Source organism: Rattus norvegicus, chromosome 19 (genome assembly GCF_021556685.1).
Source record: "Rattus norvegicus strain SHRSP/BbbUtx chromosome 19, alternate assembly SHRSP_T2T, whole genome shotgun sequence".
In the NCBI taxonomy this organism is placed as follows: domain Eukaryota; kingdom Metazoa; phylum Chordata; class Mammalia; order Rodentia; family Muridae; genus Rattus; species Rattus norvegicus.
In genome coordinates, this window is record NC_141552.1 from 21,812,769 (window position 1) to 21,831,101 (window position 18,333).

The window sequence follows — 18,333 nt, forward strand, 5'->3', positions numbered from 1 at the left end:
CAGGCTGTAGAAACCTCAGTCCTGTATGTGCACATTTGTGCTTTTTAAAATGATTATATGATCATTTCCAGCAAAGATAACAATGTTATCAAAAAGCCTTTGTCTATTATGTGGAACTTGTAAAGGAGAAATAAAATACCAATCAGAGCAAAAAAAAAAAAACCATTTTGTCAATGATATCATACTGTACATATTACTGGCATAGAACGCCATGCACAAGGACAAGCTTTTGTTGAAAGAGTTCACCATACCCTGAAATGACAAATTATAAAATTAAAAAGGAGGAAAAGAGATGACCTTACACAGCCTGAATGGAGTTGGCATACCAGTCCCAGAGTAATATTGGCATAAGCATTATTTTTTATTAATCTTCTTAATTTACCACAAGGTGAAGTTATATGCAGAGCAGATAGACTCTTTATTGGACTTCTCTCTGAAGGCATGGAACAGACAATATGGATAAAAATTGCCCGAGATGCTGAATGACAGGAAGGGACATTACTGTATGTAGGGGAGAGGGTTTTGTCTCCTTACAGGATGGGAGACTATTCTGGTTACCCGGGAGACAGATCCAAGCACAGAATGATAAGAACCGCTCCCTACCCTCAGAGGAATCCAGTTAAACCAGCTACATTTTCTCCTGATGGATGTTCTCCGGAGATGAAGGAGGTGTCCTCCATTACTGAGGCCCTGGCTTCTCTTAGTGTCGACCTACGACAACGGAGAAGGATCGATGCAGTGACAACCCCATTACCTAGGTGAGGCAATTAAGTACTGAAAGGAAAACTATGTTGTCTCCTACAGGAAGTCCTTTACTGCTGAGCACGTATTCTTAGCAGTGTGTGCTTTACTCACGGTTTCTTCTGTTGCGGCCAATGCGAGTTTTCAGGCTTATAATCCTTGTCCACCTTTATTTGAACCTGCTACTTGGCGGGGAAACAGATGTGGTTTTATACACCACCCCAAGCATTTTATCATCTCTTTGGAATAATTTGACCTTTTGAATAGACGTGATGGAGCTTTGTATAATTTTCCTTATGCTGGATTAAAGATGCCTTTGTGTTTAGGAAAGAGACCAGGCCTACAAATGGGTTATTAAAATTGGCGATTACCAGGAATAATTGTTACAGTCTCCAGGATTGACAGCTTGGTCTATAACCAAAATTGGAATAACATTACATTTGTTAGCGAGCCAGTATATCCTATTTGTGCTTGGTTTACTTATGTAGGCTTAAAATATCTCCCATGCAATTGGAAATACTGCCCTGGCATATTTCGAAAAATTATTCAAGATAAATGAATAAATTGGGGTCCTTATGGCCAATTATTAATACATGTTCAGAATGGAATGTTACCACTTGTGATTTGTCAAATGTTACCAGGATGAACTGAGAGGAGAATGAACGCCTTAATGGATGCTTGCTGATGGAATGTGGAGATGGAGGCATTGGTGATAACCGACTGGCCTCTGTGGAAGATCCTACTGCGTTTCAAGTTCATTTGTGGAAGACTGCCACTGCATTAAAAGAAGTTGTGTTGCTAATGAAAGCTTTTCTGGGACTGCTCAATCTGCCTCTCAGTATAATTTTATGATGTTTAAGAAAGAAAAGGTTACTACTTGTATTCCTATGCCATATTTGTTTTTAATAGGTAGATTTAATTTTAATAATGGATTTCCTTATATTAACTGTCATTTGTATTCATGTATTAATTCATCTGTTCAGTTTAACATGAAACAAAATTCTATTAATATATGCAACAAAAATATATCTATGGATGCCTGTTAATTTGGGACGTCATTGGTCTCAAGAGCCTCTTAATCATGTGATTATTTTTTTTTTTAATAATCTGCTGAAGAGAAGTAAAAGAATTCTTGGAGTCATTGTAGCGACTATTTTAAGCCTTATTTCTGTTGCTACTTTGGCAGCGATTTCCAGCATAGCATTAAAAACACTTATTGAGACAAAGCGTTTTGTTGAAGACTGGCTTAAAGATTCACATGAGTTATGGATAGAGCAAACTAAAATTGATACTAGACTTCCACATCAAGTAGATGCTTCAAAACAAACAGTAGAATGGCTGGGTCGAATGATGTTATCTATTGAAAAATATGAGGATTTAAGATATGATTGAAATTCCACTACTTTTGTGTCAATAAATATATGGATAATGATACAGAACATGATTGGAAGTGAATTCAAGCCTATATAGAAGGTAATGAAAGTGCTACAAAAGTAAGTAATGCCTTGAAATATGATGTGCGAATGTCTTTTGGTAAACAGCTAGAAGATACTACACCTATGGAAATAGCTAAATTATTGGCTGATCAATTGACAGGATTAGATCCCAAGGCTTGGCTTCAAAGGATTTTCCATAGCTTGGGAGGAGCTAGTTTTGCCATAATCTTATGTACATTATGTATTATGTTGCTTTATTTTTACATGATTAAACCCCTACAAGGACATTTGGCTATGTTATGGAAAGTGTTACTTTAAAACAAAAGAAAAAAGAAGGAATTGTTAAGACATAGAGATGCAGCTCCCAGGCAGGGTCAAGAAAGGCCTGGAGACAGGTGCAAGTAGGGGCTGGAATGCCGCCCTAGAGAAGAAAATGTTTCTCTCACTTGGACTTAAGCTATGTTCTGCTGTGTCCTGTTTCTGTGCAAGTGGTTTTAACGCTGTCTTGGTAATGGTGAGTATATTTTGATTATAATAAGAGAGGTGATTTGTTATATGAATATTTTGAGAAGAAGCTTTTGTTTATTCGTATTTCTTTGTTTAATCTTCCCTCAGTTGTTCCTGTTATCCTGGGAATAATGATCTTATGGTATCTTGGCAAGATGAAAATAGTAGTTATTCATATTCCTAGCTTTATAAGGATTAATAAAGCTTGCAACTGCGTGCAGTTTCTTATGCCTTTGCTCTGCACCCCCTGTGTCCTGGGGGTATGCGACCATACCCAGGGCCCCAACTCACTACACATTGACAATGGGTCACCCCACAAAACACAGAAGCATCTACCTTAGTCAAAAATGTACATTTTATTGAATGCATACACTAATACTGATTGATCATATCCATAGCTAAGATATTATGGGCAAAACTGTGGCCCAAAGTACATTCCTCTAAACTTATAAAGCGAGAGAAAGAAAGAAAGGAAGGAAGAAAGGAAGAAACGAAGAAAGAAAGAGAAAAGAAAAAGAAAAAACACAAAAAACTTTAGCTTCTCATAGGAACTTCACAGGAAGTGTTGTCTGGTGATCAGTTCTGATTGGGCCATTTTAGATAGAACAGTGCATAGTGACACTTAATATGTTGGGTCCTATAGAAAGCTTTCTGCAATATAGGAATTTTAATGAAACTCATACAGAACACAGAGAACAGGAAAGGATGTGATCACCATGTCCTTCCTCTCTATCAGGTTATTTTTCTGTGTCCATGATTGTCCGGCATAGAACAGCAACAATCTGAAATAGCTGGTAGACATGGAAAAAATTGACTAAAATTATAGTTGTGGGTTACACACCTCAACAATGGCTAATGCTGTCCTCAGAGTCCTCGGAGGCTCCTCTTATAAGCCTATCTATTGGAAAGTGGAAGCAGGTTTATCTGAGCTCAAGGTGAACCTGGCCAGCCAGGGAGAGGGCAACATGGGATACTTGAGACCCTCTCTTAAACCAGCATAAAAACCAACCCTTCATTCAAAGCATCATCTATTAATTCTTTATTATTTACCACTTTCTCCCTACCAGTCTTTCGGTCTGGAATGGTAGAAAAGAACTGGGAATGATTTTCAATTCTAATGACCTTGATCTCTCTTTCCTTAGGTGCACATTAAGAATGCATGCAAACGGGTATCACCATCTGAACAACTTAGTATCATCTACTCAGTATATCTAGCCTAACACTGTGCTATGACAATCTCAAGCTTCCTTGAGTTTCGCTGACCTAGCAAGAAGTATGAAGTACTGAGGTCACACCCCAGGGATCCTTTCAAGGGGTTAGAAGAAAGCCATGAGAGATGCTCCACTTCTTTGTCCTTAGATTAAATCACATTGACACAATGTGGGTGGACTATTTAACCAGACATCTTTCTCCCAACCCCACCTTTCTGAGTTCACACCATGGCAGAATTCATGCCACACCACCCTAGATATTGAGTTTAGTGATATGTAATTATTATTTAAACCTATGTATTAAATTTTGTAATTTTGTTAATTTTTGTGGTTTTCACAGTCTTCTTTGATTAACTTTCCTAGTTTTATTAATTTATCTCCTGTGTTCTGTGGTATTTTATCCTTCCCTTCAAACTAAAGTATTCCTTTTAGGATTCTCTACAGAGCTGCCTTACTGGTTATACATATTTTGTTAAATTTATTTTTAGTATGCATTAGTCAGCACAGTAGCTGGGCAGCTGCCTGCCCTCCATGGTATCAGATCTACTTTCCAAACAATAGCACTCAACTCTTACTGACTGTAGCATCTTGGCTGCTCTTTGTTCCCCTTGGACAGCCCTCAGGACCAGGCTCTCCTCTCCCTTAACCATGGCTGCTGTCCTCTTCCTCTCTCCTCTCCATCACACATGTTCTTCCTTTATTCTCTGGCAGCTTCTTCCTCCTTCTTCCCTCCTCATGATCCTCTCTAGCAAAGCCCTCAAAGCTCACCTCCCCCATCTCTGCTGTGCAGCTGTTGGCTGTTGGCTTCTTTATAATCACAGTTAACCGGGAGCAGGGTCAGTTTTGGGGGGTTAGCCAGTAGTGAGTTCTCCAAATTAGAATTAAAATACAAGAATTAGGCCAATACACTACAGGGGATTCTTTTGTTTTGTTTTGGTTTAATTTTTCTTTTACCTTTTTACTATTTATTTTATTTTTGGCTATTTTATTAATTTGTTATTTTATTTACTTATATTTCAACTGTGGCCCCCTTTCCAGTATCCCCTCATCAAACCGTACTTCCCATTTCTGCTCAGCTTTGCCTATGTGACAGTGCTCCCCGACCACACATATCCATTCCCACCTCACACCTCTAGGATCCCTATTTGGTGGGCAACAGGTTTCACAAGAGCCAAGGGCCTACCACTGCATTAATGCCAGGGAAGTCAATCAATCCTCTTCTACACAGTGACCTAGAACCATAGACCCATCCTTGTATACACTTTGGCTGGCAAAAGTGGTCCCTAGGAGCTGGGGGATTGGTGACAGACAGACTAGTTAAATATTAAAGACCAATGATTGCTGCTTTCCCTTCTTTTTCTGATTGTGGGTGAAATTATGTTTGTGTGCTTGTCTTTTTTTCTTTTTGAAATTATTTCGAGGTGATTAATTTCTTGCTTTTTGGGGGTATAGTTTAGCTCATTGTCTTTGAGTTTTCCTCCTATTATCATCTGTTATGGTGTCTTAGAGAAAAATATTGTTTAAATTTGGATTTGTCATGAAATATCTTGGTTTCTCCATTCATGATGATTGAGAATTATGCTGGGTATAGGATCCTGGGTCTGCATTACATCTGTCCAGGATTTCCTGGCTTTTGGAGTCTCTGTTGAGAAGTCTGGTGTAATTCAGATAGGTCTGAATTCATTTGTTACTGCATATTTATACCTTACCCCTTTTAATATTCTTTCTTTGATCTGTGCATTTAGGGTTTTAATTATTATGTGAATGGAGGAATATTTTCTGGTCTGCTCCCATCTGTCAGATTCTATGGCAGTGGTTCTCAACACTTCTACTGCTGCACACCTGTAATACAGCGCTTCATGCTGTGATGACTCCCACCATAAAATTATTTCAGTACTACTTCATAACTAATATTGCTACTCTTATAAGTCATAATATGCAAGGTATCTGATATACAATCTTTGTGAGTGGTCGTGGCCCAGAGTTTGAGAAACATTGCATTATATACACTTTTATTTATTTATTTTTTTAAAGTGAGGCCTTCATCTAAGAAGGTCCTGATGCAGGTGTATGAGCAGAGACACCCTGACGTAGTGACAAGTTAGGAGGCCCAAGGCCACTTGCCTTAATGGCAACAGAGATTCCTGGCTAAAGGCACAATCTGAAATCACTGTCCCCAGGACATTTCTTACCTCAGTTTTCCCCATTATACAGTGTGTCTGCTTGGCCATGTCTGTCCAGGAAGCCAGTCCCCGTAGCCTCTAATACAGACAGAATGCTAAAGGCAAGAATGTTTTCCCTCTGTTGGCTCCCAGTCACTTCTATAGAAGTAAGTTCAAATCCCCTGTGGGTAAATGTGTGTCTCACATAATGTGTGATACTTGAAATGTTATCCATTTGACTTGACAAAAACCAACTCTCACTTCAGATTTACAGCTGACCAACACTTAGTTTCAGGAGAATGAAGAAGCTGGCCAGGCCTGCAGAGTCAGATCCCCTCCCTGCCTGGGACAATCCCACCCACAGCAGACTTCAGCTTCACCTAGCAGCTGTTATCAGAAAATCTGACCTTAAGGTTCTGAAGTCCACACATGCACAAACCCTAACGTTGTCAGATGGTGGATATGGGGTTTTCTCCAATTTAAAATCATTCAGGCCTCTTTTCGCCCCTGGGATGCCCCCTGTTCTCTCTGGTCTGTTCTTCTCCAAAGTCACCTCTCAGAAGGGGCACTTTGCTCTAACTCCTCCTTGGTACCCACCCAGCATTGTGACTGGAGGATCCTATGGAGTTGTAGCTCTGAGCTGGGAGGGGCAGGTCTCACCCTGACTTGAAGAAGCCTGTTTTCGCAGCTGAGCTAGATCTGAGGAACAGGTGCTTTTAAAGAAGCATGTGAAAGTATCTCCTGCAGGAGAGCCCACCCTGCAGGGAAAGTCACACAGGACAGGGAAAAGTGGCTTCCCAACTTTCCCAGGGCTCTCAAACCAGGGAGGGTACCTGATTTCAGAGAGTTTGAGAAAGGCCTCCATCTCCCTGAAAGACTTCCCTCAATCATAAGTCCCACCACTATCCCAGGCTCAGCAAAGCCCTCCACCTGCCAGTTCCCTGCAAATGAAACCCAGTCTGGAGAATTGAGGATAACACTTCTAGGAAAAGGGAGACACAAGCGTCTGGGGGTCCTGGCCTGGAATCTGTCCCTTAGGCTCTCCTCACTTCCCCTAGGTGCCTAGGGCAGAGGCAGGGTCAGGAGAAGGGGGAGGGGTAAGTTCATGGTCAGGGGCAGGGTCAGGGGCAAGCTGTGACCTCCAGCCAAAAGATAGGCTTTGGATCCATGGAACAGGCAGCAGCAGAGCTCGCCCTGCCCTCCTCCTCTCTGGAGTGGGAAGGCATGGAGACCTGAGTGGTTGGGAAGAGTTGGGGAACTCACAGCTGCTTTTCCTCTGGCTGCAACTGCAAGTGCAGGGCGAAAGAAGCCAGAGATGCTTAGGGGATCCCCCCATTTCCTGATTTCATTGTCCTTGTGGATGTCCAGGATGAAGGCTCTGCTTGGCTGGGCCAGAAGCCCCGCAGACAGGTAGAAGATGCACAACTGGCCTGTGACCTCCCTGGGCACCCACTGGGACCCAGCTCAAGTGGCCACAGACACTCACCACGCACCCTGCCCCAGCCCTAAGCCTGTGCACACCAAGGCCACAGCACCTCTGCTAGTCCCTCCCACCATGAGCACTCACCCTGGCCCCCTGGCTGGCTTACACTCTCTGTAGGGAGCTCCTTGTGTGGTTTAGACACCAGGTTGATTACGGCCTCAGAGAAGGAGTCTAACAATGTTCCATCTCGTCCAATATAGTGGAATAATTGAAGCACTATTGTTATTAGGTCTTCATTAAAAGTCTGATAGCATTCTGCGTTAAAGCCATATGGCCCAGAAATTTTGCTTTTTAATTTTGGGAGGGGCAAACTATACTGACAGTACCTATTTTCTTCTGAGAATTATCCATGTACCTTCCCAGATCTGTGTTTATGTTGGTAATTGTTATCTGTCTAGAAAATACCAATATCAAATAGATTTTCAGTTTTCTGGAGTAAAGGCCTCTGAGGTAAGACCTAATGGTTGTTGAATTTGTTCATTGCCTCATGTTAGATTCCCCCATTCATTTCTAGTTGTGTCAATTTAGGTATTGTCTCTGGTGTGCAGTTTGTTTGAGGAAGGGGTTGCCTCTCTGGTGGATCTTCTGAACAAAAATACAAAAAAAGAAACAAAAAAAATAAAACAAACAAAAAACCCAACACACAGGACTTGGTTCTCTTGACTCTTTGTATTTTTCATTTTATTTGTAATTGAATGATTTGATTTGAGCCCTGAGTTAATTTCCTGCCATTAAGTCGTACCTGACATTCTATGGGATGAGGTTTGGCCTCATCTTGTTAACAGCAACGTGTAACTGCTGAGCTGTTTCTGCTCTCTGTAGTGGTGATGACATCAAAATCTTACTGAAAACCATGCATAGCCTGGTTTAGGCTGTCATAAAGTAGCCCACCAATTCAGTGTTCCCCGCAAGGTGCTATGGGACAGTAGTAGCATGAGTCTGCATGCACCTGGACAGTTTTCACTAGGGAGTACACACACACACACACACACACACACACACACACACACACACACACTTTACTGACATGGTGCACATTCTTTGCACACAAAGAAGAAAGTGAGTAGTAATGAAAACACACCAATAATGGAATTGATGGAGGGAGTTGTGGGGAAGCTGGGGCTTAGAGTTACTTAAAGGCCCTGTGCAGGCTCTCCTTTTGTTGGAGGAGAAACTTCAAGTGCAATGTGGTTCTTTATTTTCTTTCTCTAAAGCACAGAGGGCTAGGGTGAAACATAGGGCTTTGAGCATGTTTGGCAAGTGCAGTCACACTGAATTAAATCCTAGGGCTGGAACCTATTAATCTTCTACAGAATTATAGAGCAGCCTGGATGAAGACTCTCAGCTGAAAAGGTGGACATCTCAAGACAGGCACTGACAATGGCTGACAGACTTGACTGAAGGCTGGAAATGTTTTGCTATCTCATAGGAAAAGAAGGCCCCTCCTACAACACTGTACTCTAAGGACAGTTTATTCAGGTTAGGATGACATGAACTATTGTCTCATGTGACAGATGTCAGCACAAAGTATCCAAGGTATTGTATGCCAATGGTAGCATTAACAGAACAAAGCACACAGTGTCATGAAGACATAAATCATGAGTTTGTGTAGCAAGACCCAGGCCTCTTCCAGGGTCTTAGATAGTAACTGAGAACCTCAAATGCGGTAGTGATGTGATAGTGTGGTGTAAATCTAGTTACAACTAGTTTCTATTGTGACACAGATGACACTTTTTGTGTCATGGTCAGCTTATAATGAATGACTATACCTAAGCTTGAGAATAAGCAAAGACTACATTGCTTCTCAAGCTGCTAAGCTTTTAAAAGCCCTGGGGTGACAGCAAGCTTTTGTGGACATTCTGGATTGGTCCTTCTGTACTTTAACTCTCTGAGTCACCTCCACTCTCAGCAGGTTAGATCAATTCGACAAATTGGAAATCAGTCACCTGGAAAAAATACATTCTCAATACGATCCCAGATTGGCCATGGAAAAAGGGTAGCGTGAACTGTCCCACCTAGGTTCTGGGATTGCACAGGCCTGCTCTCCAAAAGAAACCTGTGTTCACAGCTGCAGGGTACATTTACTATGGATGCTCTGGAGGTTCCTTCCTAAACTGCTTAGATTAAAATAATTTTCTTGCTAGCAATCAAAAAACTGATTATGCCAATTTGGCCTACAAGAAGCTAGTTTCTATTCTGTATTTTATCAGATGTGTATAATACATATGGTCATCATTGATATTAGGTGAAAGTTCTGCTCTAATAGGGACACTAAGTGATGCTGGAGGATGATCCTGACCCACACTGAGCAGTGGGAACACCAGAGCCCTGTAGGGATGCCTGGCAAGCTAACACATTGAGCACGCGCGGCTCAGTAAGTTACCTGTGAATACACATCTCCTGAGATCTCTCTATTTAATTGGAGGTGATCCTGTCCACCTAATACAGCACATCATGTGGAATAACAAAAGCCACCTGCAGGAGCTGTGGTGATGACTCACAGGGTAGAGCATCTGCTGCTCTCTCAGAAGAACCACATGGACCCTAATAATTGGGTAAAGTGTGTCAGTGATTATATCACAAATTGTGTGTCCGAGACACAGCCACATTCTCCACACAAAAGACACTATCACACTGGGTACCCCTTGGTGACTTTGAATTCACTTATTAGCCCAGGCTCCATGGAACATGCAGAGATCCATCTGTAGCTGTCAGTTCTAGGTCCACAGGAAGGGACAGAACCCTTGTGTAAGAATGATGGTCTTAAGAGTCAAGAGATAGAATTCAATTTTTATTCATAACAAATACATTTTTACAACAAAACAGGATTAAAATGAATAAAAATATTTAAAAATATTTGAAAGTAAAAATAGTAACAAGAACATATAAATATGAAACAACAAAAAGAAAACTTCAATTAAAATCATAACAAAAATATTTCTAAAAGCATATTCTTAACGAACATTTAGAAGCACAGACATATTGCTGTTTCTCCTCTAGCACACATAATGAAAGGCGGTCCCCCAAGTTGTCTCTCAAGTGCTGTTTTCTGAGAAGAAAGTAAGACCTCAATCAGTCAGGCTGGCTTAGTGGTATATAAACTTAGGGTCTCTAAGAAATGACAAATTAACTCTGAGGAAGAATACTCATCCAAAAAATGTTGTTACCATTCAGGATATTTGTCATCAGGGACTCCTGAGAAAGCAACTTATTCTTCAGGAAGCTCTCTTACTGGGGTGTGTCCAATTCCAGCTCTCTTGCACTTTCTGAGACCTGGGAGAGGAAGGGAGTTTTTCAGACACTGATTTGGTGGGGAAATGCAAGCCAGCTGTCAGAATGCTGCCTTCTACCACCTCAGTTCTATTGGACAGTCGACATGGACAGTTTAAGTGATATCATTTTTGCTAACTCTGTGGGCAGGGCAAAATCTCCAGAGAGCCTCACAGTAATGTGGGCTGCCAATATGGGACCAGACTTATACCAGTGCAAACCAAGAACAGGGCAATGGCAAGAGACCTCATCGGGTTGCAGGAAGAAAGGAGATGTCCATATGTCAACAAGGATAAAGCCAATGACAAGTACTAATTTGACATTTGCACTTGGTTCTTATCCCAAAGGTGCTTCCTACACAAGAGGTCACATGACCACAGAGTGTCATTTGTCAAAGAACCAAGAAATTGTTCAAAACTCTACATAGGATCCAATGTATCACATGGATATGCAATAATGAGGTATGTTATTCATCTGTCACCATTTCTAGACTGCAGCTTCAAAAAGAGCAGCAAAATATGCTTGCACAATAATTCAGTTTCTGAAAAGTGGTTAACTTCCCAGAATACTTGTGCATAGGCAGAGCAATGAACAATTCCACTACATGAGGTGGTTGGCTGGTTGTGAGTGTAAATTAGAAAGGTGGTAAGAGAAGCAAAGATGTATCAAATTGGCAAATTTTATCAGATATTGTTAATCTAACACATCTGCTCGTCCCTACCTGATAATGCTGGTTCTGGCCGTTGATGGTCTTTATCTTTCTTGTTGAAGTAAACCAAATATTTCTGGTTCAGTGCACAATCAAGATGTACCTCCTTGCTCTCCTCCTTCAGTGGGAACAACTTCTTCCTACATGTGTTCTCCATCAGGAGCTGGCTGAGCAGGTTTCTGGAAATACAGTCTGCATAGTAAGATCATGCTGCCCCTTTCTCCCATTCCTACTCCCAAGTCCCACTAACTCTACCAGGTCCCAGATACCCAGGAAGACTTAATAAAATGCATCTTGATACATATAAGGCTGCTGCACAAACCATAAAGAGTTAATTCGGGGAAGAATAAATTGTTTGCTTGGCCTGACACCAATTAGTGTCCACACCTCTGAGAAAGAACATGGATCTACAACTATCCATGAAAGCCCAATGCATGGGGCCAACATCAATTAGTAGTGGGCCAAGACCCTCAAAGGAGGTCAGTAGAACCAAGAGAAGGTCATGCTAACCATGTGGTCCACGCACTGAGTTTTGTAAAACCTGGTGTGACACCATAGGTCCAGGTCAGCCTAATAACCTTCTGCTGACTTCAATCAGTACTGTTCTCTCTAGAGCCTTCTGAAGATGCCTAGACAATCCTGGGATGAGTAACAGTCTTTTGTGGAACTGAAAACTGAGTCCTAATGACCCTGGCACACTGATGGGTAAATAGCACAAGAGATAGAACCAGAGCTGAAGACCGTCCAATCCAGAACAAAGAAAGTCAGAAATGGCCATTCCACAAGTGATAGCCTTTCTGACCAGGACTTACCTAGAGAAGGTCATCTCCTTCTTCAGCTTATGGTTGTTCTCATGGACCTCAGTGTTCTCCATCTCTAAGTTGTGCAGAATTGATATGACCGCCTCCTCCATTCTCTCCAGGTCTTCATAATATGGATTTGGCCTGAAGTGTGGCCTGGCCCCAAATGATAGAATACAATGAACATCGGCATTTAGGAATATATGAACTCAGGGTGGGTCCTATATTACCCCAGGCTGCTGCCTGGATCTTCCAGCACTCAGTCCCCTGCCTAGCAAGTACAGAGACTCACCATAAACTCACTGCAATTACAATCTTGCAAAGCCACCAGCTGTCAAGGGCTTTGCAAATGCACACTGGGAACTCACTCTCCCTGACTTTATCCCTGAATTCTTTATTCAGACCACAAGTTCTGCTTTTCAATAAATGGAAGCAGATGAGTCCATTTTCAATCTCACTCCTCAGGAAGGGTCAGGTTCTGAATCTCCACTATATGGGAGGTGAGGTTTAGCACAGGGTGGTTCGGGAGGCACAGCTTTCTAGAACCCAAAACCTTAATAGGATAAGAAGAAGGTGACTTTGCAGACCCAGGAATGAAACAGGAGCATTTGGAGCGATTCATACCTGTTCTTCATGGATCTCTCGGTTAGAAACTTCAGGCGATCTCTCAGGTCATTTCTCTCCTCGGTAATGAGCTGCAGCTCTTTAATCAGCCTCTCCTTTTCCTTCATGGCCTGATTCTTGCTTAGGTCAGTGCCAGGGGATGATGTTTCTCTCCCAACGTCTGTAGGTAGAAGAACACAAGTGAACCTGCATGGGGAGAATGCATAGAGTGTTCATAGACCTCAGTGAGGCCTAAACAGGAGAACAAGCCAGGAACCCAGTGTCACTGCTAGGCGATTGGTCTATGCTTAAGAGGCCTCCTCAGTGGATCTCAGTTCTCCCACTACTCTATAGAGACCAAGAGATGTAAGCAGCCATGTGTTCCCTATGCCGGACATCACGTGCTTACATGTACCACGGAGATGGCTTCTCCAGGATTATTATCAGCTGAACAGGGTACAGCTTGGTTTCAGGACCCTCACCCCTGTGGCTTCAGAACTCAGATGATAAATTCACCATCCACAAAACTTGAGTGATTGGAGACACTCAGATGTCCGACCCTGATACTCTAAGCCAACAACTTTGGATTTAAAACGCATTTCCAGGGAGGATATGTTCAACAGACTTATCAGTGTCGCTATGTGAAATACCAAATGCCCCAGAAGTGCGAATAGGTTACAGGCTGAATCTTGTTCTACACTTTCCAAATAGTTTTGGTATTGTAGAAAAATTTTTGTAACATACAACCTCTAATATATAAAGCAAACGATGACCCTGCCAGTTAGAAGAAATCGGAGAAGGTCTAAGAACATAAGGTTATTGCCTGGAGCACAATCTCTCCCTGTTACTACTGTCAGATATCCACTGTATTTAAAGAAGCAATGATAGTGAAATACATTGCTGCCCTGTCTAAACTCAGAAAATTTGGACCCTCCATGACTACTGATGGTGTTATTATATCAATGTAACAGAACAAATGAACTGAAAAGTAAAGACCAGAAGTTCACAGTATAATAGCATTGGCCTTACCATATCCTCCCAGTGGGGATGGGGAAACTAAAGTTCTGAAATCCTGACTTTAAGGAATTGTGATATTCGTGGATATTCAATTCCTTTTCAGATGCTCCAGTTGCTGTGGCCCATTGCTAGAAAGGTCAGCTTAAGCCTTCAGCCACCCTGGCAGGAAGCTCAAAATACACTGCCCAGAACTTACTCCACATTCCCTAGAAGTGCTGTCTTTCTCCATCATTACTTTGAGACGAAAGGCCAGACTCCTTCACTCTAGTCTCTCCAGAATCGACGTTCCCCCTCCCAAAACGCTTGCGAAGATGGGAAAACATGTCTTAGCTTGTAACAGCCAGACTCAGACTGAGAGAAACTAGGGCACTGGTTGTCACGACAACACTGGTGACATCACAGAGGATGCCAGAACTCTCTAGGAGACAATAGAATGTCCAAGAAGGGACAGCAGATGTCATGGGGAGCAGACTTTGCATCCCTGCTAATGTTCTCCCTGTACTGAGCATAAGCAGAGGTGCCCTTTCCAGGAGACTTTCCTGGGGCAGAGCCACTGAGCATCTCCTGCTTCCAAAGCCAAATTTTCCTCAAGGCTTGATTATAAAAAACCTTAGTAATTCCTATGCATCTAAATGAATGTTTCCTTTCAAATCTTGCCCAAAAAATGTCTCATCCTAACTCAAATTGTCCACATTCACCAATGTTAGCCATTAAAACTTCCTGAGATTTCATACCAGCTTGAATATGCAGTCAAAAGTTCTCCTGTCTCATTATGTACAGGTGCTTTATATCACATCAAGAAATAGTCTGCATGGTAGGTTACAACATGCGTGTGTATTAGGGGAACACTCATGAAGTCGTGTGCTTAGCAGTCGACAATTGCCAGAAAATTCCTTAGGAGAAAGAGTTGAAGTCTTTATGGTGCTAGGAAAAGTGTGGAGACCAGTTGGCAGAGGAAAATGCAATATTGGAGACACCAGTGAAGGGAACCTCATGCTGCTTGTGGGGTGCTGCTCTTTGCACCAATGTCGCCAAAGGAGCACTGCTCACAGGCCTGAGTAATATATACCATGAGCTTTTATCAGAGAAATAAAATACACAAGAGATATAGAGGGTGGCACAGAAACGTCTAAAATGAGGCTATAAACATCATTAAGTGTATAGAGCAAGGTCCCAGCACCTGTACACTGGGAAATGGCCACCCCACCAAACACAAAAGCATCTATCATAGTAAAAAATGAATACTTTATAGAATGCACCCACTAACACTGATTGATCACATCTGTAGTTCAAATTTTGGGGGCAAATTCATGGCCTTAACTATCTTTGTCTCAACTTATATAGCAAAAAATAAGAAAGAACGAGAAAAGAAAAAGTCGAAACTAAAAGCTCAAGCTTCTCATATGAGGATTGCAGGAAGTGTTATATGGGAGTCAGTTCTGATTAGGCCATTTTAGATGGACCAGTGCATAGTGACCCTTACTGTGATGGGCCCTATATAAAGCTTTTTGCAATATTGGAATTTTAACAAACCTCATCCAGAATGTACGGAAGAGGCACCATGTGATCAGCATGTGATCACCATGTCCTTACTCTGTATCAGGTTATTTTTCTGCATCCTTGATTGTCAGGCATATAACAGCAACAATCGGAAATAGCTGGTAGACATGGAAAAACATGGCTAAAACTATAGTTGTGGGTTACACACCTCAACTGTGAAAGGCTAATGCTGTCTGCACAGTCCTTGGAGGCCACTCTTTTAAGCCTATTAATTACAAAGTGAAAGGAGGTTTATCTGAGCTCAAAGTGATCCTGGCCAGCCAGGTAGAGGGCAACATGTGATACTTGAGACCCTGTTTTAAAGGAGCACAGAAATCCACACTTCATTCAAAGCATCATCTACGAATTCTCGATTATTTACCATTCTCTCCCTACCAGTCGTTCTGTTTGGAATGGTAGAAAACAACTGGAACTGATCTTTCTATTTTAAGGACCTTGATCTCTCTTTTTTTAGGTGCACATTAAGAGTGCATACAAATGGACATCACCATCTGAACATCTTAGTATTATCTACTCTGTATATATAGCATAATACTGTGCCTATGACAGTCTTAAGCTTCCTTGAGTGTAGTTGCCCCATCAAGAAGTGTGAAGTTCTGAGTTCAAACCCCAGTGATGCTTTAAAGGGACTAGAAGAAAGCCATCAGAGATACTCCACTTCTTTGTCCTTAGATTAAATCAAGTTGACACAATGTGAACCTGGTGGGCTATTTAACCATGCATCTTTCTCCCAACCCCTCTTTTCTGAGTTCAGTCCATGGCAGAATTCATCCTCCACCATCCTATATATTTCTTTGTATATTTCTACAAGAGCCAGGTTTCTTTTTTTTTAATAGAATTAGTTGTAGTCAATCAACTGCTGCCCTATGTGAGAAATGATTAGTATCTATTGCAACTTACCACAGTGTATTTGTGTATACAAGTACATTATTGGAAATCCAGCATTACTGAGGGATTGGAAACCAGTGCTGTGACCTTGCCTTTCTGTGCCTCTTCCTGGCTCACAGGCAGCAGGGGACAGACCTTGAGTTCCTCTGAAGGGACAGAGTGATGTTGAATGGGCAATGAGCAGGCAGAGAAACACAGCTGAGGCAGCTCCTTTCAGTTATCAAACACATCATCTCCTTCCCATCTTAAGGGCTACTGCTGAGGTCTTGCCCCTGTACCTACCTTAATAGCAGCGAATTTGTTACACAGCAGCCAGCTCTTTCCTATTGCTCTGTAATACGCCTCCACATCATGGATGCCAAGAAAAACACTAACAAAGAACAAAAAACTCTGACGTTGAACTGTGTGGTGCTGGTCACATACCCTGTTATGTTCTGTATGTTATGAGGTTTGTTAATCTTAACAAGTTCCCCAAGTGTATTCTTCACATAGGACCCAATAGATTCAAGGAAAATAGGAACAATTATGTGTAAAATGGCCTGAGTCAGGGCCCATAGACCGAAACATTTCCAACACTTGTGCATGAGCCCATGTGGATTTTGCAATGAGCTGGGCCTAGCAATGTCCAGTACACAGTTGTGAGCTGTTGCTCTGGTTGAACTGTATTGGTGTGTGCGTTAATAAACTACACCTATTTAAATGAATTCAGTGTTCCTGTAGTTTGAATCTAGACCCCTTGACACCAGATCTTCCCTTCTGTAGCACTTGGGAAAAAGGCTAAGTTTAGGAAAGGTGACGTCTTGTCATAAGTTATGTGACAAGAGGGATGGTGAATGATCCCTTGAGATAAGAATCAAGGTTTCCTCTGTGGTATTTAGGTCTATACTGGCCCTGTGCAACAGCTTCAAGAACCCATTTCTGATTTTCCTTGGGATTCCCGTGATGATGCACTCAGACATGATTGGAAACAACCAAAACGGTGGTCAGACTTGATTTATAAAATGTAGGTAACATTGCAAACTTATGTTGTAGGATATTTGATCATATTGTCATCCCCAATATTGTGTTATTTACTTAGAAAAATACCTTCTGGCTGTGTAGTTCAGCACTAGCACCAATATTTCACCCTAGAGCTATTTTTGTTTGTTTGTTTGTTTTTTGTTTTTGTTTTTGGATGAACAAGTACTTTCCTATTTTGTGGCCCAGCCCTAGCTCTTACTTCTTTGCACAGTCATAGAGAGCCCTCAAACATATACTCAGACAAAGCCAGGGGAGTGTATAAAAGGGCCTAAGGCAATACCACATAATGACATTGAAAGTGGGCTCTCTTCTTGATCCACGCCTCCAGCTCTCCTGACATCTACATGAATTATAACTCCTAATGCAGTGTAAATGATGTCTGCGCTATTGCTGAAGGAATCATGAGAATAACAACTGTAAACATTCCACCATGGATAGAATTTGTGGAAAGAGGTGACTGGCAGCCAACAAGAGGGCTCTACAGTTAAAGGGGCTTGCTGTCAAATGTGATGAGCTTGACTCAATCACCAGGACCCACGTGGTAAAAAGGAGAGAACCAAGGGCCAAGCTGTCCTCTGGCTTCCACTCATGTGCTTACATGTATGTGAGTATGTATGTATATGTCTTATGTACGTGTGGATATGAATGTGTGTATGCATGTATGTGTATACGTGTATATGTATATGTGTGTATATGTCTGTCTATATGTGTGTATAGGTGTATTTGTATGTGTGTATATGTATTGTATGTGTGTGTATGTGTGTATGTATATGTGTATGTGTGTATGCATGTATGTGTGTATGTGTGTGTATGTGTGTGTATGTGTGTATGCATGTAGGTGTGTATATATGTGTATGTGAGCATGAATGTATAGTCATGTATATGCATGTGTTTTCATGTACGTGTATTCGTGTTTATGTACGAAT

At 41.7% G+C, this 18,333-nt stretch overlaps 1 protein-coding gene across 1 annotated transcript; it reads right to left on the reverse strand.

The window, feature by feature from the left end:
- Positions 1 to 10,313: 10,313 nt before the first annotated feature.
- On the reverse strand, positions 10,314 to 14,240 carry LOC147999102 (uncharacterized). Its single transcript, XM_087596710.1, has 6 exons — positions 14,136 to 14,240; positions 12,944 to 13,103; positions 12,332 to 12,475; positions 11,532 to 11,698; positions 10,708 to 10,813; positions 10,314 to 10,589 (listed from the first exon to the last, which is right to left on the reverse strand). The coding sequence occupies exons 1-5, from the start codon at positions 14,140 to 14,142 to the stop codon at positions 10,749 to 10,751; spliced, it is 543 nt and encodes a 180-aa protein (XP_087452836.1). The 5' UTR covers positions 14,143 to 14,240; the 3' UTR covers positions 10,314 to 10,589; positions 10,708 to 10,748.
- Positions 14,241 to 18,333: the final 4,093 nt, after the last annotated feature.